Source organism: Rhododendron vialii, chromosome 7a (genome assembly GCF_030253575.1).
Source record: "Rhododendron vialii isolate Sample 1 chromosome 7a, ASM3025357v1".
In the NCBI taxonomy this organism is placed as follows: domain Eukaryota; kingdom Viridiplantae; phylum Streptophyta; class Magnoliopsida; order Ericales; family Ericaceae; genus Rhododendron; species Rhododendron vialii.
The window spans coordinates 3,887,852-3,912,749 of NC_080563.1; the positions used below are offsets into that span (position 1 = coordinate 3,887,852).

At 38.4% G+C, this 24,898-nt stretch overlaps 1 protein-coding gene and 1 pseudogene across 1 annotated transcript; one reads left to right on the forward strand and one right to left on the reverse strand.

The window, feature by feature from the left end:
• Window positions 1-5,683: 5,683 nt before the first annotated feature.
• On the forward strand, window positions 5,684-19,792 carry LOC131331795 (protein ARABIDILLO 1-like; annotated as a pseudogene).
• Window positions 19,793-20,011: 219 nt separating this feature from the next.
• LOC131331796 (uncharacterized) lies at window positions 20,012-22,803 on the reverse strand. The gene is made up of 3 exons (XM_058365724.1): window positions 22,602-22,803; window positions 21,677-21,967; window positions 20,012-20,868 (listed from the first exon to the last, which is right to left on the reverse strand). Exons 1-3 carry the CDS (start codon window positions 22,710-22,712, stop codon window positions 20,272-20,274), a joined length of 999 nt encoding a protein of 332 aa, XP_058221707.1. The 5' UTR covers window positions 22,713-22,803; the 3' UTR covers window positions 20,012-20,271.
• Window positions 22,804-24,898: the final 2,095 nt, after the last annotated feature.

The window sequence follows — 24,898 nt, forward strand, 5'->3', positions numbered from 1 at the left end:
TGCAAGTTGTGTTCTCTCTCTCTCTCTCTCTCTCTCTCTCTCTCTCTACTCTTGGAAGTTTAAAGAATAAAGCATCGTATTTCCCTCACCGATTGCCTAGGTTCGTTGTAGTGTAAGCAAGAGCCACCACTTAGAGTTCTGGCCTTGAAAACACAAAGAAACCCAAAATCACAAAGAAATTAGAGAAATTGGACAACCCATGTAAATAAATCCATATAATTTTCTTTATGTATATAATCACGCACTTTTGAAATACTATAACCGTAGGATGGAAATGGAGAGAAAAAAGTTCAAACAAGCTATAAACGGTCCCTTATTGGGTGTGATGGTTGGATTCAAGTCTTATCACTGCAAATTACAGCTTTTCTTTTCCTTGTATCCTTGCATCAATTGTACTAATTTTTTTTTGTTAAAAGAGCACGATTAGGTTTCTATTTTTAGTGTTGTTAATCATATTTACCGATGCAGTTGTTTAACAATAATAGACTTTGCAAAATTGATCATGCACATATGTGTGAAGTATATTACATAATTTACATCTATCTATATCTATACTACTATATATTAACGCAAAGTCATTTTTTGTGAGGAGTTTTCTCGGCGCGACAAGTTGCAATTGATTGGCCTACACAATTATTTAGTCAAATTATTTTTTACTGTCTGGAAAAATTCTCTTAGAAAATCAAAACTTAATTAATTTGTGGGATAATTTGTAAGGATCTTATTAATTGAGGCATGATTTGTGGGATAAAGGAAATGCAACCATACTAAGGATTTAATATATCCGTACCCATCATCTCTACTACATGATTTTATGCATAAAATAAAATAAAAAAAAAGAAAGACATAAAGAAGGCAAATAGATACTGTGCCCATCTATCCACATAATCTTGGCAAGATTATATGCATATGCTACTTCCTATATTTGACCATAAAAGGAGTAATATTGCTTTTATGATTCCCATATTTGAACTCATTTAATTGTGGATTCGTGCAAAACTCGAGTTAAAAGTAAGCCGAACATGGTAAAATTCACCGAGATCTTGTTCAGCTAAGAGTTATATTTTTTAAGTACTTATTTCGATACAAGTCATTCTCTCACAATATATTATCACATGTAATTCAAAAAACAAATACTTGCATTTGAAAAATAAATAATTATTTTCCATAGCGTAATGGGACCTCATTAATCTATAGGGAACTATAATAAGATCGCATACTCTAATAAAACACTAGTATGGTACATAGTAATTTGATTCTGCTTGTGATTAGCTTGAGATGATTGTAAAAGAATCTAAATTGAGCTAGTTCAATTGTGTATTCAGACAAGCTTGAGTACAAATCCAAGCTCAGTTACTATAGATGAATCAAGCTCGAACATTTACTCATCTCATCTCAACTTGACTCTATTCGGTTCTTTTGCCGCCGTGAAGAGAGGAAAAAAAAAGGCTTTTCACCCGAGAGCCAAATGAGTGTACGTCATTTTGAATTGTTAGATCGTGTGAGTTTTTTTATTTTTATTTTTATGTTCAAAGTTTCTATGCGATCCAATGGCCGAAAATGCACCAGTACAGACCTATAGAAAAAATTGGTATAGAAAATCTGTCGAGCAAAAATTAGATTTTCTCGGCCGTTTGCCTTCAATTACCGTCGGTGCATTTTCCCTGTGGGTACCGTCGGTACCAATAGGATTTCTGATTTTAACTGGTCTATTTGTCTTGGCAAGTCCATTGTTTGTCAACCGGCAAGGCAGGGCATGACACGAGTCTAGGGAGAAATACTACGACTCTATGGAGAAAATGCTATTCCTCGGCCGTTTGCCCTTCAATTGCCTTCATATCTCACCCTTCTCTACCTGTTTTACTATATCTCTCTCTTTCTGGTTCTATGACGCCACGCCATTAAAGCTCCATTGGAGCTTTGTCCATGCGTCTTATACAAAGACAATGGGTTTGTTAGAGGAGTTAGAAAGGGTATTATCCACAAGCCAACAACTCCCAAGCTTTCTAAGGTTTGCCAAATCACACCTTTAACTCATTTACAGTAACGCATTTGTGCTTGGTGGTTTTCACATCGCTGGCTTGGATTTTCCTCCATAATAGCAACTAGCAAGAGTTTTCAATACCATGTGCAATAGCAATACCATGTGCTCATCATGTATATTGCCTGGTTTCTTGCTTCATCAAATATCACTAGTTTGGTTGATTGAGAATTTGGGGTTTTGAGGTTGAAGCTTAGTTGCAGGAACCTTCAACTATGCTCACGTTTCTTCGACGGAAACGCGTTTCCGCATTCCCGTCGAAGGAAACTCCAAGAAACCCCTCCCAATGACGACTGGAACTCGTTCCTTACCTATATGGGAACTTACACCCAAAAAACGGTTGAGAGACTTACGATTCAAGTTGCAATTAGTACCTTTAAAGTTGTTTTGATCTTGTTAGTGAGCACATCTGATATTAACCTTCTAGAGTCATATTAATGCCCTTAACTTTTATGCCTACTTAATATGCACAAAGAGCTCTATTGTGTAATCACGTGCTACAATAAAAATGTTGAAATATAACTAGAAACTTATAATTTTAATAGTAATATTTTGTGGTAGAATAATATTTTTATATTGACATTTAACAATATAAAATTCCAAAATATATTTATAATTTTAATAATATTTCCTAACCGCTCCCAATGGCGCTCCCACACTTCTGTGATCATCCGCTCCCCCGTCCCCGCTCCCGCTCCCGCTCCCGTCCCCGCTCCCGCTCCCGCTCCCGTCCCCGCTCCCGCTTCGTGTAACTAAGGGTTGAAGGGCAATCGTTCATGGGTTTGATGGGTTCTTTACTGGATATAAATGATCTCTTCTGTCGATTGACAAATAAACCAAAACCTTAATCAAAAGGCGAACCACATATGAGATTCTTTAATAAATTTGAGTACTTCTCCATAGCAGACGTGAGAATTGGATTTTACTCCTAGGGTGAGGTTAATTTGTGCTTAACATACACTGGTATGAATTAAGAGGGAGCGAGCCACAAAAATGTGTGTCAACCAATTGTCTACCACTTGAGATTCAAAATGATCCAGCCCCATCAATAGTATTGGAGGCTTTGCGCAATGACTGTGGTGGTCTTGGAGTTCATCGCGCTACTGCATCAAATGTTTTTGTTTCTTAGGGCCTAGGGCCTCTTATGTACCTAAAAAAAAGAAGATTCATAATGATCTCATATAAAAGCCACAAAGCTTTTCTAATGGGACATTCTAATTTTGTTTCTAGGAAAATCTATAGGACCACCCCCAAGATTTATCTGCTTCACAAAAATGAATTATTCTGTGCATAGTACGAATAGTTTGTTAATTAGACATTTGTATTTTTGTTAGAGGCTTTTAATTTAAACTTAAGCTCTACTTTCATTATGTGCATGGAACATGGTTGTTGCTAGTAAAATAAAATAATATTGGCTTTTCATGCTCTTTTAACCGGTCCAAGCCCAAGCATGGCAAGCCGATTGCTTGTCACCGGCAAGAAGGGCATGGCACGACTCTATCGAGCAAAAGCTAGATTTCCTCGGCTGTTCGCCTTCAATTGCTTGTGCTTTCACGTCCCATGGGTAATGCTAAAAAAAGACTGAAAAACGGCATGCTATTTTAACGGGTCTATCCAAGGCATGGCAAGCTGATTGCTTGTCAACGGGCAAGGCAGGGCATGACACGACTATATCGAGCAAATACTAGATTTCCTCGGTCGTTTGCCTTCAAGCCTTCAATTCTCACCCCTTCTCTACCTGTTTTACTATCTCTATCTCTAGTTCTATGACGCCACGCCATTAAAGCTCCATTGGAGCTTTGTCCATGCAGTCTTATATGAAGACAATGGGTTTGTTAGAGGAGTTAATAAGGGTATTATCCACAAGCCAACAACTCCCAAGCTTTCTAAGGTTTGCCAAATCACACTTTTAACTCATTTACAGTAACGCATTTGTGGTTGGTGGTTTTCACATTGCTGGCTTGGATTTTCTTCCATAATAGCAAGAGTTTTCAATACCATGTGCAATAGCAATACCATGTGCTCATCATGTATTTAGCCTGGTTTCTTGCTTCAACAAATATCACTAGTTTGGTTGATTGAGAATTAGGTGGTTTTGAGGTTGAAGGGCAATCGTTTTTGGGTTTGATGGGTTCTTTACTGGATAGAAATGATCTCTTCTATCGATTGACAAAAAAAAAAACCCTTAATCAAAAGGTGAACCACATATGAGATTCTTTAATAATTTTAGTACTTCTCCATAGCAGACATGAGAATTGAATTTTACTCGTAGGGTGAGGTTAATTTGTGCTTAACATGCACCTGTATGAATTAAGAGGGAGCGGGCAACAAAAAGTCAACCAATTGTCTACCACTTGAGATTCAAAATGTTCCCAAATAAAAGCCAGAAAGCTGTTCTAATAGGACATTCTAATTAGTTTCAGGGAAAATCTATAGTACCACCCTCAAGATTTATCTGCTTCGCGTAAATGAATTATTTTGTGCCGAGTACGAATAGTTTGTTAGACATTTTTATTTTTGTTAGAGGCTTTTAAACTTAAGCTCTACTTTCATTATGTGCATAGCACAGGGTTGCTGCTAGTAAAATAACAAAAATAAAATTGCCTTTTTTATTCAGATGGATTGACCCACCTTTGCAACAAATTTTTTTTTGTAAATAACTTGGGCTTTAAATGAGGAGTTTGTGTCTGAATAGGTGCATTCTTGCCCGGTGGAACAAATTGTTTCATGTAATTCAAAAAAAGAAAAGAAGGGAAATAGATACGGTGCCCATCTATCCACATAATCTTGGCAAGATTATATGCATACGCTACTTCCTAGATTTGACCAGAAAAGGAGTAGTAATATTTTACAAGCAACATCTTTCCTTCGTTACAACTTTCTTTGACTATTGAACTCTCTGCCTATATACCAACGAAATATCTCCATAATCACGAGAAGATTTGATGCATAAGCCCGCCAGCTCCTTTAGCAATAAAGAGACTTACTTTTCTACATTTTAAGAAAACCGATTAAATGTTTTTATGTTTTTTCCACATTAGCACTATGAAGTATGGTTGATACTAATTAGCATAGGTGATTTTGTAATTGCACCGAGATTACATTTTATTGATATGCTAGATTTTGTAATTGCTCCGAGATTATGTTTTACTGGCGAGTCGAGTTTGTAGTAATGCAATTCTTCCAATATGTATATACCCCAAAAAAAGGGGAATGATTAACTCAAATAACGTCCCAACATTCACAATTGCTTGGCGCTTTCACACCATTGCTTCCTTCTTTGATCTTTCCATCTAAAGCTCTAATTTTTTGACACATTTAGCCCATACCCATCACTCTGTGTGTGTGTGTGTGTTTGTGTGTGTTTATTAGAATTCATACTTTGTAACCCCAAAGAGGGAATTTTAGGAGAAGGGAGAGGTGTGGACTACTTCTTTGTGGGTTCGGCTTTGCCTTCATTTCTCATTCCTTCTCTACCTGTTTTACTATCTCTATCTTTATCTCTATTTCTATGATGCCACGCCATTAAAGCTTCATTGGACCTTTGTCCATGCAGTCTTATACAAAGACAATGGGTTTGTTAGAGGAGTTAATAAGGGTATTATCCCCGAGCCAACAACTCCCAAGCTTTCCAAGGTTTGCCAAATCACACTTTTAACTCATTCACAGTAACGCATTTATGGTTGGTGGTTTTCACATTGCTGGCTTGGATTTTCTTCTATAGTAGTAAGAGTTTTCAATACTATGTGCATTGTGCAATACCATGTGATCATGTATATAGCCTGGTTTCTTGCTTCAACAAATGTCACTAGTTTGGGGGTTTTGAGGTTGAAGGGCAATCGTTTTTGGGTTTGATGGGTCCTTTACTGGATTCCTGATTTGAGGTTTTGAGAGTGGGGAAAAGGGTTTTTTGTGTTTGTGTCCATTTCATCTCCTGTTTAAAGAGTTTATGGTTTGATTTTATTGGGTTGATTTTTGCTTTTTTCTTCTCATGTCTATTGTTGGTCCATCACTGCTGTGAGAATTTGGGCCTTTGTGGTTTAGGGGTATTAGATTTTGTTGTAGTGATATCCCTTGCTGGTTTCAAGATTTGGGTTTTTGAGGTGAAAGGGTTCTGGTTTCAAGTTTTCTTTCTTTTCTTTGACTATTTTCAGAATTTGGGTCATTCAGGTTGTAGGATTTGTTTTTCTTATCTGATTAATTTGAGGGCTGAGGTATAGTGTGTGGAACTGATAACAATATGGATCGAAGGGCCTGTAGGAAGGTGGCAAAGACGGGAAACGATAAGGGGGTTTTACCTAGTTACCCGGAAACTGTGGAAGATTTAAGTTTGGACCATCAAGGGTTAGCGGATTGGACTAGATTACCAAATGACACAGTTATCCTTCTGTTTTCAACTCTCAATTATCGGGATCGAGCAAACTTGGCATCAACCTGTCGAACATGGAGGAATTTAGGTATGTCACCATGTTTGTGGCAATCATTGGATCTTCGGGCCCACAAATGCGAGGCAACTACAATATCTTCACTTGCCTCCCGTTGTGAAAATCTTCAGAAGCTCAGGTTTCGTGCGTATGAATCTGCTGCTGCTATAATAAATCTTAAAGCAAGGGGTTTGCGTGAAATCAGTGGGGACCATAGTGGGGACATTTCCGACACTACCCTTACTGTGATTGCAGCTCGGCATGAGGCACTTGAGATCGTTCAACTTGGACCTTTTTGTAATAGGATTAGCAGCAATGCAATCAAAGCAATTGCTATTTGCTGTCCGAATCTTAGGAAGCTTAGGCTTTTGGGCATCCATGATGTTGATGGGGATGCCATTAATGCTCTGGCGAAGCATTGTATGAATTTGATTGAAATTGGGTTTGTGGACTGTTGCAACGTTGATGAGGCGGCATTAGGAAATGTAGTAACTCTTCGGTTCCTCTCATTTGCGGGAACAAGAAGAATGAACTGGGGTTTGTTTTTACAGTACTGGACTAAACTTCCCAACTTGGAAGGATTGGATATTTCAAGAACTAACGTCACAAGATCCGTTGTTTGGATGTTGTTATCATCCTCAGCAAACTTGAAAGTCTTGTGTGCATTGTATTGCCCAGCTCTTGAGGAAGGTGATAGGGGTACCACCAATTATTACCCAAGGGGAAAGTTGGTAATTGCTTTATTTACGGACATTTTCAAAGAGTTAGCTTCCCTACTTGGGGATATTACAAAGAAAGAGAGCAATGTGTTCTCTGATTGGAGAAATACGAAGAACAAGGATAAGAACTTGAAAGAAATCATGACTTGGGTTGAATGGATCCTCTCGTATTCACTTTTATGGATTGCTGATGGAAGTATAGACGGTTTGGATGATTTCTGGCTTCGCCAAGGTGTAGCACTGGCACTTAGTTTAATGCAGAGTTCACAAGAGGATGTTTAGGAAAGGGCAACAATGGTACTTGCAATGCTTGTTGTCATTGGTAATGAAAATGCTAGAGTTGATTATGGAAGGGCCGAAGCAATTATGCGTGGTGGTGGGATATGTCTCCTTTTCAACCTCGCAAAATCTTGGAGGGAGGGGCTTCAATCAGCAGCAACAAAGGTAATGTAGAAACTTTATATCCTACCCAAAATCTTAAGCTATTAGGTGGAGAGGTCCCAACATAAATCTTAAGTGATTAGCCATTTCATACCCAAGCAATTTGGGATTGTATCACTCAACATCCCCCTCACGTGCAACCCGTTTTTGAGGTTTGTCAGGTGTAGACTCTTTTTGGGTCTATTATCGTCGGCCTTTTTGTTGTGTCGGTCAGCGTGGGGTGCGAATGTGGGGTGAAATGAACCCCGCTTTGATACCATGTAGAAACTTATATCCTACCCAAAAGCTTTAGCTATTAGGTGGAGAGGTTCCACCATTATATTAGAGATCAACCGTCGCGTACCCAAACAATGTGGGATTTTATTTCGTAAACAGGTAACATTAAGGAAGTTAGGGATAAGGGTCATGATTGATTGTTTGATATTCATATTGTAGGCTTATTTATCGATTAAGAATCAATTTAAATTCGTTTTGTTATATTTTTAGAATATTCTGTTGATGCAGTGTGTCTTACATTGACATTCATATCATCTAACTTTTTTTGCTCGAATTATAGTAGATATTGAGCTTTTATCCCTGCATGCAATGAACCAAATTTACCTTTTTTTCATTCCTTTGGGATGCAAAAAATGTTGGGATTTATAGTGAAATATGTGATAGTGGTCATGATTCATTGTCCAACCTTTCTATTGAGGTAAAATCTGTCCATTAGTAATCAACCCAAATTGGCTTTGTTTTAGTTTGACTATTTTCTGCTTCTATGTCCTACTGTTCACATTCTTATCATCTTACCATTTGAGATTGCATTGTGGTTGTTCTTAAGCTTATGTTTTGCATGCAATGATTTCGTTTGGTTTATATCATTCTCTTGGGTTGCAAATAAGAAAAAAGTAATATATTTAGGTGGTAGTTATCGACAGTCATTATATTCATTGCCCAATCTTCTTATTGAGGTAAAGTATGTGCATTAGTAACAAAGTTAAGTTGATTTAATTAAAATCTCAAAATACATCATCGATGCAGTGGGTCTTAAGTTAACATTCTTACCCCTAACTTCTTTTGCTCATGTTACGGTTTCTTAAGCTTGTCTTTCACATGCAATGACCTAAGTTTGGTTTATTTTTTTCCTTTTGGGGTGCATAGGCCATAACGAACTTGTCTATAAATGTCGATGCTGCAAAAGCTGTTGTGGAGGAAGGAGGAATCGAAATTCTCTCAAATTTGGCAAGGTCTATGAGTAGGTCGGTGGCTGAAGAGGCTGCTGGAGGACTATGGAATCTCTCTGTCGCGGAAGAACATAAGGTTGTTTTAACAGTTATTGTTTTCTAATTATCTAAACATGCTCCATTTTTCAGACTCCAATCAACCAGATTTTCCTTTGTAGGAAGCCATTGCTACGGCTGGTGGTGTGAAAGCTTTAGTTGATCTTATTCTCAGATGGTGTACCAGTGGGGATAGAGTGCTGGTACATATTTTCAGTAGAGGCACCTCCATTTTTTCATATTATTACTTACTACTTATTTTCTTTTTGTTAGGAGGGGTGGTTCATTGTTCTTTTCTGTTTCTGTTTGCAGGAACATGCTGCTGGTGCACTGGCAAATATTGCAGCCGATGACAAATTGAGTATGGTGGTAGCAGAGGTAGGTGGTCTACGTGCTCTGGTGATGCTAGCTCAGAACTGCAAGTTAGTTGGAGTGCAAGAGCAGGTGCACTGTTTCTAATATTAGCCTACTAATATTTGATTTTTGCAGCTTTGAGTTCGACATATCTAGTCGACATTTTTACTCGTAAAATGTTAAATGTTCTAGTCAACATTGTCTAAGGCTTCCAATGTGGAGATCATTATTTTCATGGGCTTTTTATTGTACAGATCATCTCATTGTGGTGCTATTTTGCTGCAGCATTCTCATTGAAACTCATGTACTCAGTGGTTTTGCATACTTATAGCTAGCAATTTTTTTAGCTGCAAAGTTTGTTTACATTTAAGTTGCTTTACCATAAAAATGCCTCATGCATAGTAAGACGTCAATCAGAGAACTGTTTTGATAAATTCAGCTTAGAGGTCTCCAAATGCATTATTTTCCCCAAACAGTTCGTGGATCCTGCTTCTGTGCGTCTTCTCTGTTTTCATTTCAGAACTCATGCGTTCTTTCTGCCTTGGGGAAGGCCCTTTAGCTTCTTATGCATCTACTGGTACTTGTTTCATATTACGCAATAAACTCAAGTAGAATGAATATAGCATCTTAGTGATTTCTATTTTTGGTAGCATTAAATTTATGAATATTGTGGATATTGTAATAGGTTTCTGTCCATTTTGAACTCAATTCTTGGATGTATTGGAATTTAAGCTGATCCATATATAAAATCTGCCTGTCGGAGCATTCAGTTTTGTCCGCTGATTTCTCATAAATGTCTCGTCTAGTTGTTCCCCAGGTTGCTCATGCCTTAGCTAATCTGGTGGCCTATGTGGATGGCAATTCTGTTAAAGTTGGACAAGAGGCAGGTGCTCTTGAAGCACTTGTGGAACTTACATATTCACACCGTGAAAGTGTCAGGTAGTTCAATTTGGATTGGAATTGGATGACTTGTTTCAGCCGCTTAAGTTCCCTTGGGTGCATTTCATTGTGTTTCTTTTTTTGTTTGTGTTTTGGTGACGATAAACCCTATCCATGGCAGGGCCCTTTTGGACCACCCCTGTTAACTCAGGTTACCTCCACTCACCCACAAGCCACACGTATGGGTAAGCAAGGCCTTATCAGCGGGAGTTCAACGCAAGGCCTTCATAGCTGCTTCAGCCCTTCCACCATCAACTCTAGCATTTTCATTACCAATGACAACAAATGTTCCAAGTACAATTGTTGCCCTTTCCTGGACATCCTCTTTTGAACTCTGCATTAAATTAAGCGCTAGTGCTACACCTTGGCTAAGCCAGAAACCATCTAAACCCTCTATACTTCTGTCAACAATCCATAAACATGAATACGAGAGGATCCATTCAACCCAAGTCATGATTTCTTCCAAGTTCTTATCCTTGTTCTTCGTATTTCTCCAATCAGAGAACACATTGCTCTCTTTCTTTGTAATATCCCTAAGTAGGGAAGCTAACTCTTTGAAAATGTCCGGAAAAAAAGCAATTACCAACTTTCCCCTTGGGTAATAATTGGTGGAACCCCTATCACCTTCCTCAAGAGCTGGGCAATGCAATGCACACAAGACTTTCAAGCTTGCTGAGGATGATAACAACATCCAAACAATGGATCTTGTGACGTTAGTTCTTGAAATATCCAATCCTTTCAAGTTAGGAAGTTTAGTCCAGTACTGTGAAACCAAACCCGAGTTCATTCTTGTCGTTCCCACAACCGAGAGGAACCGAAGAGTTACTACATTTCCTAATGCCGCCTCATCAATGTTGCGACAGTCCACGAACCCAATTTCAACCAAATTCATGCAATGCTTCGCCAGAGCATTAATGTCATCCCCTTCAACATCATGGATGCCCGAAAGCCTAAGCTTCCTAAAATTCGGACAGCAAATAGCAATTGCTTTGATTGCATTGCTGCTAATCCTGTTACAGGAAGGTCCAATTTGAACGATCTCAAGTGCCTCATGCCGAGCTGCAATCACAGTAAGGTTAGTGTCAGAAATGTCCCCACTGTGGTCCCCATTTTTATTCAGGCAAAGCCCTTGCTTTAAGATTTATTATAGCAGCAGCAGATTCATCCGCACGAAACCTGAGCTTCTGAAGATTTTCACAACGGGAGGCAAGTGAAGATGTTGTAGTTGCCTCGCATTTGTGGGCCCGAAGATCCAACAATTGCCACAAACATGGTGACATACCTAAATTCCTCCATATTCGGCAGGTTGATGCCAAGTTTTGCTAGATCCCGATAATTGAGAGTTGAAAACAGATGGATCACTGTGTCATTTGGTAATCTAGTCCAATCCGCTAACCCTTGATGGTCCAAATTTGAACCTTCCGCACGAAACCTGAGCTTCTGAAGATTTTCAAAACAGGAGGCAAGTGAAATGTTGTAGCTGTGAACTATAATATAAAAAACCAAAAGTGTCAAGAGAAGGAAACATAGGAATTAGGATGCTTGTGTTAATACGTACACTACATACAATCATCATGTTTCTCAACTGTTTGTCACTTCCTTTGTAAAGGAAATCCTAGCCCATCAGTTTTATTTTTTGTTCTCTTTTAGAATTTAACTCGGTCTTCAGTTTTTATCTGAAGAAATTCCAACTTGTCTACAAATATGGGGATATGTATGTAAATTTTGCCTCAGTGAAAGTTACCATGTATTTCTGTGAGCATAACTTGTGCAAGGCAAATAATGGAGAGGATGTTGGGTCCACGTGGTAGGGGTTAAAACTTTGTGTCAAATTGTAGGTGGAAATTCTCTCCTTTTTTGTTGAACTTGAGCAAAATCTCATTTTATGATAGAAGTGGCTCATATTTCAACCCACTGATGCTTGAGATTTACCCGAAATCTCTCTTCATTTGAAAAATATACCAAGCTTGATATCGACAGCGACAGTAAGGAAATACATGTTAGCATGTGGGTTTAACTGGATTTAAGACCTTGATTGAGCGAATGGCTAAGGATTAATGTAATCAACCTCAAAAATGGTTTCTACGACATTTTGTTGAGCTGAGTTGATCGTGAACCTTGATCAACCAGGATAGAGAGACATGATTCATGTAGCCAACTTGCAGTGCATGAGACATGACTTTTGTTGAGTTTGGTAGATATATCACTTCAATTGCTTGGATGCAGAAAATTAGGGAAAATTATCATTCTATTCCCTCTCCGAGGTTGTCTTTAAATCACAATATATGATATCTTTAAGTTCTATATATCGCTATGTCTATTTTGGGACCGAGTTCCACCACGTAAAACAAAAGTGGTGTCTGAGAAGGCTTTCCTTATAGGCTCTAAGGGTTGTCGTAGCGGGCAGTCCACTAGGGCAATTAGTCTTTGCAAGTTTGGGTGGAATTTTAGTCCTTTACGTTACATACTCGCCCACCTCCTACCACGTTCGGGTGGTGATTTGAAGAGCGAACCTTGGCTCTGATACCACTTGTGAGAACGAGTTTCACAATGTCTCTTGAGACAATTTTTGGATTCTAATCATTATCCTACCATGTTAGGCCTTTCGGTTAAGGGTTTTGGATTTTGGATTCTAATATTATCCTATAATAGAGACGAGAAAAAAAATAAAGCAATCATAGATATACACAAGGTAATGTCAAAAAAAAAAAAAACATATACACAAGGGTTTACGAGGTTCGGCTTAAAGCCTATGTCCATAGGCGTAGATCAGCTAAGGAAACAACACAATGAAAACAATGAAAGAAGAGAATTTGAACCAACAATATCCGTAACAATTCGCACAAACCCTAGAGCTCCATTTATATGGGAAACCCCACTAAAGGATCCATCCAATGCGAGGAAACCTCGTCAGTCCATTAATCGTTTGTCCAATTCCACGATGGTCATGATCATAATCCGAGTTGTATTCGAGCCACCCCTTGCAAAAAAATCATATTTAAAGTTTTATTTTTTTCCATTTGAGATGAGCCGAGTTGAATGTGAAAATTTGACCTTTAGTTAGATTGTATCATCGTAGTTCATTTAAATCATGCTAATCAAAGTCAATCAATACCCTTTCACATAGTCTTCCTTAGAACTCTATCCCAACAACTAGCTTTTGGGGTGAGGGAACCCTCACACTTATTTTCTCTACATCACTTTCCTAGCTAGGCAATGTGGGACTTTGCTTCATATACTCACCATCATTCTAGTCATGTGGTGGCTAGTTGTCATCCTTCTTTGTTTTTGCGAACTTCATTTATTCTCTTGTAAATTTACTTATAATTATCCTAAATGAATAGCCGACCCCAATTGATTGGGACTTAAGGCTTGGTTTGGTTATCCTAAATGAGTGTTTTCTTATTATTGTTGCCCCTTTGCTTCAACCAGGCTAGAAGCTGCTGGTGCATTGTGGAATTTGTCATTTGATGATGAAGACATCCGGAAGCAATTGCGGCAGCTGGTGGTGTTGAAGCCTTGGTATGTTATTGTTCTCTTGTGTCAAAACCTTTCCTATCCACAACATTTGAATGTACCAATTCAACTTCCTAGAATTAGTTATGTGCCATAACGGAGTATTTCATAAGATGTTGTTTTGAAATTGCTTGATAAAGGTGTTGATGATTGTTTGCCATGTGCTATGTACCTTATCTTATCCATCTTTTCAGGGTAAACAGCCCCGACATGTGTATTGTCGTTTGTGCGACTTGAAGGTTTGTTTTTGACAAAAAAAGGGATATAAAGCAAAATAGACAAAAGTGAACTATTAAAAGTCAATCCGGCTGATCAACAAATTTAGCAATGTTTGTGCCCTCAATGCTTGCATATTTGTCATTTGCATGGCTCCTCAATAATAGCATTTGTATGGCTCTTTTTTCCCTTTCCATGGGACTCGGTTACATAAATGCATGTTCCCGTTCATGTGTCTGCGTGCATATATTCATGCACCGATGAAGCAGAATGTATGTTTGCATATGCATTCTGTAATCATGTATGCATAACTTGATGATAACAGTACCACGGGTTACAAAACATTGGCATAGGAATGTGTATGACATAATTGTTGCCATCAGTGGTTTCATTGCGGGGCCATATTAATTGAAATCTGTGTATTAAATGGAATCTCTTCTAGTTATCTTGATTCTTGACAGTTGACACTCCATAAAATTAATTGTAGCTACGAACATGAGTGTAAAGTTAATGTCTCAAATTGGGAATTTCTTGAACTCACTTGATCCGCTGATTCTAACTTTGCTCGAAAATACTAGTTCTCAATTGTTTACTATGTGTCTTACCATTTACTATATACAAAATATAGGATTATATTAGTCATTTGTCTTTTGTCTTTTTCCCTCACTTGTAATATATATCAAAAAGGATGTTTCTCTTTCTTCTTGATATATTATTCAGCTAAATACCTCCTTCCAAGTCCCAACCCCCACTCCTTTTTGCCCCCTAACCCAAACGGTTGAGTTCAACATATTCCTTTCTTTAGAATGAAATTCCATCATACCCTGCGTTCTCTATGCAAGCAATTTAGTAGCTTTGACAGCGTGAGGAGTCCTAGATACAATTATGTAATATAAACTGTTAAAGTAACAGATGTAATGTTAATAGCATATGTTCTCTCTTCTCTCTCTCTCACGTGCTGGATAGGCAGTCATTTTTGGTAACACATGTGGTTTATATTATATGATTACTAAGCAAAGATATAGCTGTTTCGTGTTGGAAAGCTCCAATGCTCCTTGTAAATTTTCTTTAAGAAGAATATTGCCCCTATATATACTCTCCCCGCCTCCCACAAAAAAAATATCATGAAGTCTCCTAGTAACCAGCATCATTCACTTATGAACAATAATGTGCTGTCATTTGTTCAGTCTCAATATAGAGATTTTATCATACTTCATCCTTAGTACTTCCCTGCCCCACATTAGGAATTTAGGAGATAAAAAATTTAATGAAGTGAACTCATATGAAAATATGTTCCAGCAACTTGCCCTCCAAATGAGAAGATTCACGATGTTCGCTTTTTACCCTCCAAAAGGATAATAGGAAAGTTTCAAGTTATGTTTTCAAGGAAACACCATTTTGGGAATCTCTGAGCGGAAAAGATGGACAAAGTCAAGAAACAATTGGGAGTGAGGGAGTGGGGTCTATTATCAAGTCTTCTATGTTTTGTGATGGTCTTGTTAGTTTCCAGTGATTGATGAGGTACACAAGATTTCATTTTTTGCAATTGGGAATGCCACTGGAAATGGGGTCTATTATCAAGTCTTCTATGTTTTGTTATGGTCTTGTTAGTTTCCAGTGATTGACGAGGTACACAAGATTTCCGTTTTTTGCAATTGGGAATGCCACTGGAAATGGGGTCTATTGTGCTTGGTATTTCTTAAGTTTTTTTTTATATATCCCTTATTATATCACTGGTTTGCCTTGAGCCTTTGTGGAAAAGAGAGGGCATATGTGAGTCCTGCTCTTCTTAGTTAATAGGAGAGCTATTAGTTTCATCAAAGTTCAGTAGGGGAATTATGCACCTGGAAAATCGTTATACTGAGCTCCTATAAATTGTAACAGTTCAACTTCTGTTTTTTAATGTTTAAAACATGATTTTTGTGGAGGTAAAAAAAGATCTGAATCTGAACACCAAGTTATGTTATGATGAGGGTAAATTCTCATGTTGGTTATATAGGTTTCTCTTGCACAATCCTGTTCAAATGGCTCTCGAGTGCTCAAGGAGAACGCTGCTGGCACTTTGTGGGGATTGGCAATCTTGGAAGAGAATAGGTACATGTAAAGTGTTACTATGATCGTCATTATCATCATGAATCATGATTGCTACTGCTGACTGTTGTTTTAGCAATACCAATATATATTTTCATTTCATGTAATGCATCATCCCTTGATCCTATTTATTTGTATGTTAGGTTGCCTGTAACCAACTTGTTTCTGCTGTCAACTTCAAGAAAAAGAGGAGATAATTATAGAGGAAGATCAGATTCAATATAGGTATATGTAGAAAGAGAAGTAGATTTTAGACATTGAGACGTCTTGGGGATTGTCTTTGTGAATGAGATAAAACAATGAAGTAGTTGTATAAGTAGACATGGCAACATTCAGGGCCTCTACCCATCTGAGGGTAAACCGGTAAAGTAATAAGGAAAGGACATGTGTCCATTAAGCTTTCCCTGTTGGATGCTTTAACATGTTAGAAAAATAAATTGACGAGAACCTGTCTTTTCATTGATGTGTATAAAACATAGCCCTGACATACCTTTATATAGGCTACAAGACTTGGTGATTGAGAAACTTAAACATTTAGGAAAATATGCATAACCAGAAAACATAGACTAACTAGGAAAGATGAATAATACCCTAAACTAAACAGGAAACACGACAATAAAACCTAGAAAACTTGGTAAGATAATGTTGCCTAATATAATTCTAACACCTTTCATTTCTGAAGCAGCCTAAAAGGCTTTAGTTCAGCTACATTGTTCTGGTTTGACATTGGCGGATTCTTAGCTGTTCTCATTGCATCAGTGAAAATGCACAAGGACTTGTATAGCCATGCACTTCTACCTCAACTATTGCTGAACTATCTAACGGAGTTAGCCTCTATCGGTGCTTGTTTGGCACGAGTGAATTCATATTGCCAGACACTTGGAGAAACTGGGTTTAGTTGTAATGATCCAAATTCTGGCTAATAAATTGGAAATGAACTAGAAGAGTTAGGGAAGGGAAGGACAACAAAACTTATCCCATTTAAAAGAAAGTTACTAAGAGACTTGATTTGTAGTTTCTAAACAGAAAGTAGGGGCATGGATGTGCACAATTTTAACATATTGCTGGCATTATGGATGGTACTTGACAGCCATTTCCTACATGGTGCTGAGGTTGTGATGGACGACTAGACTACTGTGCACTTTAAGCCAAGTAGGCATGACTTGGTAATAGCAAGAAACAGTGTTGGTTGGAACTTCTAAGGTCCAACTAATGCATAAATGTTCACTGAATTTAGATAGGGAAATGATTTTCACACTCGTTTCTTGATTAGTGCACTTCATTTCTTGTCTTTTAAAAACTTCACTAAAGGACGGAAAATGGAGTGCCTTTACCAAAAAAGGGAGTGTGGAAACCATTACCCTTTAGATATCTTAAATTTGAGAACCACAAACCAAACCATGAATAAGATATGCGTAGTAGTAGTTTTCTTTTAAGTTTCCTGTACTTTGTTATTGTCATCTTGTACTTGATAGTCTATACTGTTTTGCATAACAGGTCATATTCCAAAATCGAAAAAAAAAGAAGATAAGTTCATTCTTTTAGTTTTGGCTTAACAATTCTTGTAAATGATTTTTTTGTTGTTTCCACGTTAGCATTGCTATTGGACAATGCGGAGGACCTCTGATAGCGCTCGTACATTCTGCTGCTCGAGTATTAGTTTTGCTCAAGGATATTTATTTGTCGAATGAGATTTTCTATTATTGGTTTCTTTTCACCTTCTTTGGACTCATCTCTTTATATTTATGAGATGCCAATATACCAAGTGTATGAAGTTTTGAAGGCGTTCTTGATAGGCTTGTACATCTTTCCCATCATTGATCTATTAGGATCACAAATTTACGCGGTTAGCTGCTTTACATCAATTAGTTAGGCATAAGACGAGGATGGATAAGGGGTTTTGCCCACTTTTAACACATTGAACATCTAAGTACTACTTCATGCTTTGCACATGAATTAAACCTCATGTTTATCCTATTTCAGAGCGTCCATGAGACTGCTGCCGGAGCTCTTTGGAATCTTGCTTTCAACCCCGGTAATGCTCTCCGTATAGTGGAGGAAGGGGGAGTCCCAGCCCTTGTTCATGTTTGTTCTTGTTCTCCATCCAAAATGGTACGTTTCATGGCTGCATTGGCAATGGCATACATGTTTGATGGAAGGTACTTGATCACACCTCTCTTCTGTATCTTAACCAAATAAGATGGTTTTAGTAATCCGTTCATCTTTCCGCTCTTCCTGAGTTTTGTAAAGTGCTTACACCCTTTTGCCTATTTAAGATATGAATGTATCCCATTTAGTAGGTCAAAAGAATGAATTTTGTTATTCCCTAGATTTCCCTATAATTTCAACTGTGTCCACTTCTCAATAGTTCTGGAAACTGTTGCATCTTCTGAGTTTGAGCAAATGTATGCGATATGATCATGCTATTTACCACTAGAATCTTTTCCTCTTGGATATCAAGCTGGTAACAGAATTGTGTGGTCTGATAAATGTGCATACTATGTACAGAATGGATGAATTTGCACTGATAGGAACTTCATCTGAAAAGCACATCTAGAAGTTCTAGCATAGAGACGGCTAAGGGAAAGGCATTGAAGAGCATTAAATCTTTTCTCCGTTCTTTTTTTGATCCACAAACATTTGCCGCTGCTGCTGCCTCATCGTCCCTTGCACCTTTGTGGTGAGTAGCAGAATCATCTCATATTCAGGAAGCAGGTCATTTGAGATGCAGGTTCTCTCTCTCTCTCTCTCTGTGTGTAAAAAAAAAATAGACTTGTTTCCAAAATAATATTTTTCCCAATATTTTTTCCATTGTAATTTTATAAGGAGTTCTACTTTATTTCAAGCTATGTCTACATGTCAAAGAAGATAAGGCATATTAACTCTAGCTTTTCCTTGTTTAACTGTAAGCTTTCATGCTTCCTCAATTTGTTCTTAATTTTTTCAACTTCATTTTTGTTCTCAACTTTACGCTTGTCAGTGAAACCATGATTGCAAGATTCGTGGCCACGCTACGAAATCCTTCTTCCACAATCAAGGCATGTGCCATATTTGCACTTGTCCAGGTAAATGATCTCTGTATCTCTCTGCAAGATCATTTTCTCGAAGTGGATGATATCCACTAATATGAATGTATCCCTCTGCGATTATGTTCTTTGAATTGCAGTTCACCGCTCTAGGTAGCCGGCACGCACCGCACCATGTAGCACTTCTTCGAGATGCTGGAGCTCCACGGGTTCTGCGTGTTGCAGCTGCAGCAGCAATGGCCCCACTTGACGCGAAAGTGTTTGCCAGAATTGTCCTTCAAAACCTGGAATAGCACCAGATATATACTCCATTCTAATGAGTAGCTCATAAATGAGAAAGCAAGTTCAACCGGAATTGTCATTGGATACCTTTTAGCCTCAGTTACATTCCATTGGTAGTTCAACAGCATTTAAGGCGCCTTAGCACCAGATATATACTCCATTCTAAAGAGTAGCTCACAAATGAGAAAACAAGTTCAACCGGAATTGTCATTGGATACATTTTAGCCTAAGTTACATTCCATTGGTGGTTTGACAGCAGTTTAAAGCGCCTCTGAAATGCATTTTGGGTTTCTTGCATTTCTCTCTTTCTTATTTTGGGTTCTGTATAGATTATAAACAGCGATAATGGTGCTGTATAAATGGTTCAAACTCAGAGACCAGCATCTTACCTTTTTTCTTTGGTTGACAGTGTGACAATATCTTCTTCAATTATAGTAAAGCGCTGTTTTCTAGACTTTATGGGCTTTTAGCTGAATTCAGTGATCATTAGTCAAATATTCTTATTCAGTGCTTGTTGCTGAATTATGAATCTGAGTTGAAACAGGTCCGCTGGATTGAGCTTGTTTTTTCACAGAATATGTTTATAGGAGACAGAGACTGCATGGTGCAAGGCCTACAGTATGGAGTTTTGTCCACAAACAGTCAAGTCTGAAGAATGCTGATCGAGAACTCGGCATACGTTCTCATTCCAAACCGAATATGAAACACAGGATCCAGCTTGTAATTTATTCACAAAAACGGCAATCTATTTATACAGGAATCATACATCACATTAACATTATAAACAGATAAAAAGAACAAGGAGCTATACATAACCACTAAGAGCCAATACAATCTGCCAATGATTTACAGTTTGCAAGTATTATACATCTTGTCTTCAATATGCCCTGTAGCTATGAGCCTATGACCATTCATGGAGCCAATTCTACCTGCCATGCATTCCCTTCAAGATAAGAGCAATCAACTCACTTCCAATTTTTCTATTACTTCAAAATGCATCTGCAGATTCGGAGGCTTATCAGCAAAATAAAATCTCTCACACACAAGCAGTTTACCACCGCTTGTCTGAGCTCCCAACTTAAGCAGCTCGAGCATTTTCTCCTTTTCGTCTTTGATCCAAACTCTTCTGCTATCACACCATTGCCTTGGAGTTCCATGAAGAACAAAACGAATTCCAGAAGCCCTTTGCGCTAGGCTTTTGGAGAGTCTTTCAATTACATCTCCTTCGTTGATGTACGCTCCGGCTGAATTTAAACCAACATCCACATAATGGATCTCAGCTATGCTGTCCAAGAGGCTTTCTTTTGACCCTGGGATTATTTGATTCCTCTTTCCTTCCTGGATACTAACAGGGCCTTCATTCAGTAGCTCTTTATTTACCTTGGTTGGGTTTTCGGAGGATTTGGCAGCAGAAATGCCAAGCTCAGTTACTAACTGATTCAGTACAGTTCCACCCTTGCTAAATCCAAGGACCGATGTTTTGGGTTGAGGCAAATGTGACAAGGGTACCCCAGCTTCGTATCGTTCTTCATGCCTTTGAGAAATCAAGTGTTTTGCCTGCCATATGGACAATTAATGAATCCACATTTTATTTTGTGGCAGCAACATACATGACCTCCGCAGCTAAATTGGAACATGTAGTGGAAACAAGTTGGGTGACCATTCCAGCGATGATCGCAGAACTTCATAAGAAACTTGACAAGAAAATAATAACATTCATTAAGTGAAGCACCTTGGAATGCAAGAATAAAGCTGGGATAACACATTTTCAAATATTTAAATCAGATGAATAAGGACTCAACCAAATCCTGAACACAAGTTAGAGGCACCTTCTTGGGTTGATAGTTGATACACCAAATTGAAAACCTGCAGTCACGGAAAGAAGCAACAAGCAGAATAGATCCCAGCAATATAAAGTGAAGGTGTACACACCCTTAAAGATTTATTCAGTGTCCCTGTCGAACACATGCCAGGTTCTACTACCAGTTTTCCATTTTTTGCCTGATTGCAGATTCTCCTCATGAAGAAACATTGCTTCGATTTAAGATTTCCTTTCCTTCATGTTCGGGTGAATTTATTAGACTTTCATATGATTCAACATTCTTGATATTCCCATCTTTTCTAAGTCCAGATGGTACCAAATTTGTTTTCCCTTTACATGAACCTACCTATAGTTTCTGGGCTTCGAATTCATCGTTTTGTAGCTCACCATCAGGCTTCACATTTTCATGCCTTTGCATAGTTCTTAAAAGTACCATAGACATGCTGGAGTATAACTAGCAGAATAATATGGAGGTGCTAATTGAACTTAAGAATCAAATACCACAAAGAGAGAGGCATGAAAACACAAGCTGATCACACATACTTCTTGGAGGCAATTCGACAAGAGGGTAATGGTTGATGCAGAAGCTGGAAATCCAGTCGGGTTGTATGATTTTGGCTCTCCCCAGCAGTTTACCGTGGGAATAAAGTCCTTGTAAACAGCAAAAGAGCCACTAAAAGTGGAAGCCTCAATAACCCAAGCGTTTATAGAACCACCAAATTTCGAAACCAGAATTTCAGCAATTTTCTGCAGATTGGATAGCCTGTCAATCACAGGATTTCCAGTGCCTTCACATCGATCTCCGCTGAAGAAGATAACATTTGCTGTAGGTATCTGTCATTCACATGTCATGTAAAATGGAATCATGGTATCTCTCAGTGATGCAGAATGCGATTTTTTTTAGATCTACGGGACAAGAATCATCGGACTTCAGCTTCTCCCGACAAAAAAACGTGTATAATTGTTTGATTTTTTGCAATTTTTTCCATCCCTATGTGTAAATAACCCAATATTGGTGCACATTCAATAATGTCTTCACCATTTAGGGTAACGATGAGTCAAGAATACCAAGCATTGATGGGTGGTGAGGAGGACCCATATTCACTATCATGAGATTTTCTCTTGTAACTGGTGCGGTCAGTTTCATTCTTCCATGAATTACTGAAAGCAGAAAGATGTTGAAACAAAATTTAAAGTGTAATACAAAATGACTTCTCAAATTACCGGCTTGTTTTCTCTCGAATATTCAGCTGACCTACTAATTCTTCGTGGCGGTTTGGCAAGGGATCTGAATCTTGAATGATTCTTACATTACAAGAAACAGAATGAAAATGGTGTTTCTGAAGAATGCAGTCCAAAAAAAGAAATGGAAGAGTAATCAATCACCTTGAGTGTGGCTATAGCAAAACAAAACCAGTATTGAAGAGAAAATTGACGGTTTGAAGGGAATTTGATTGCTAGAACTTACAGCTAAGGTTTTGGTAGAAGAAGAGAGGCAGAGAGACACTGCAACTCTGTAGTCAGCCTTCTTACTCTTAGGGTTCAATGGAAGCTTCAAAATTCCAATCCAACGCTCCATGAATCAACCAACTGATCTACCGAACGGAACCCTCTTCCTTCGTCACCTAGCTATGCCTATGAGAATCGAGAAGAAGCTGATGGAGTACAAAATTAACGAAGCCACGTTTTTTAAACACGTTTTCCCCTTAATTACATTTTACAGTATGGATTAAAAATTAGGAAGGAACGTCTGATTTAATTCAGTTTAATTAAATAAATAAAAAGACCTACTTGGTTATAATTAATCAAATTTTGGTTTTTCTGATTAATGGATCATTATAGAGGGGTCCACTGTCATGTAGAATGAGGCGCAGAGTATTTGTAAAATAATTTAAAATTTTACTAAAAATAAAATTCCACCGTATTAAGTAATGTATACTGTATATTTTTATTATTCTTTGTTTTTTTTTTTTATAACGAAGGTGATCCGGGTCAGTTTATGCGAACTTTGGACTAATTTCTACAGTCTCACAGCCGTTTCGCACGTTTATACGTGGAGTGGAGTGAGGGGGCCCGATTATACTGTATATTCCCTTCGAACAAACAACAGAAAGTCTACACATACATACAATTTGTGCACAGATTGTGCACAGTTTTTTTTGGGGCCCACCACGGGTTCCACATAAATCATCCAAGCCGTCCATTAAATGTAAAACATTTTTTCAAGGGTTCCCGTAAAAAATAATCTCAATTCGATACCTATAGGTGTTCGATCCAATCATATAACTTTTCATTATCCGGAAATTTGAATGAAAAGTTAGATAGTTGGATGAAGTACCTATAGGTATTGGATTGAGCTTATTTTTTACGGGGACCCTTGAAAAAATATTTTACATTTAATGAACGGCTTGGATGATTTGTGTGGGACCCGTGGTGGGTCCCACAACGAAATTTGTGCACAATCTGTGCACAAATTGCTGTGTGTGTAGCACAGTTCAACAAACAAACAGGCGTAAAGTTAATGGTTCGTGGAGGTCTGTCCGTGTTGGGATGCACATATCTCTTCAAACAAACAGGGCCTAAAGTTTAAAGGACAAAACCAAGATTTCTGGAAGCAACTTGCGCAATTACGTTGTGTTTAACAGAATATCCCAGTTTAACTGTACTGAGAGGGTTTTTTTTTTTTTTAAACTGTCAATTTCATTTCAAAGCCCGAAGATTGCATAAAAGGTACAGGAAATAACCCAAAAACTACCCAGACTTCGAGACAGGCACCCTCTGCAAGCAGGACCAACAAAACACCTAAATTATGAACCAATTTAGCTCCAGGCAGTAGAAAATCCTAACGGACCCCAGCTCAAACCCGCATAAATCAAAGCACGACTGAAATCTGAAAAAGCAACAACAACAACTAAGAAACAACAAAAGAGAAAAACAGCTCTCATGCTGGAGCAAAACCAACAGTTGATTCACCCATGGCGCCTGAAGATCTGCACGCTCCTCTGTCGGATCGAGTCGCTGAAGCTGAACACACCACAAACTTATTCCACTGCCGCACACCGGCGAATCTGAGGAAGCCTCAGACTGACAGTGCTTCGAGGAGACCGAACCCCGGCGATGTTATTCACCCACCTCCTCTACCCTCCAGATCCGAGGAAAACCCAAACTGGAACACAGTCAAACTGGAGAAACCAGTCAGAGAAGAACCGGATACTCCGGAATAACAGAAAAGAAAAAAAAAACCCCAAACCCTAAAACACCTTATTATTATCGACCCACAACCACCGCCCGCAAAACCCGCAGCCCGCCGGCCACAGCTACCGGTTGTGTTACTTGAGAGGTTGTGTTACTTGAGATCATGGATTTGTTAAGGGATTTATCGAAGGAAAGAAAATGGTTAGGAAACCACATTAATAAACTTTTAGCTTCATCTTGGCTTTGTTTCTGTTCTTTCCCTCTCCAGTCTTCTCCCGAAATCCATCATCTAGACACCGGCTTAATGGCGTATTGGATTGTGAATTTCTGTTCCAGGGTCTTCCCATTGTTAAGGTTTTGCCGTTTTGGAGCTTTGGAGGAAACTAACCGCGTATATATCGCCGCATTTTTTGTCAAACCATGTTTAATTGACGGAACTGATAGTGAAATGACATATCTCCGGGATGAGTCATGTCACCGTACCAATAGTGAGGGACTACAAGTTCCTTTAAGTGATTAAGCAACTGGAGAAAACGCGCTTCTTTCCTCTGTTCTCATCGATAAGCACGA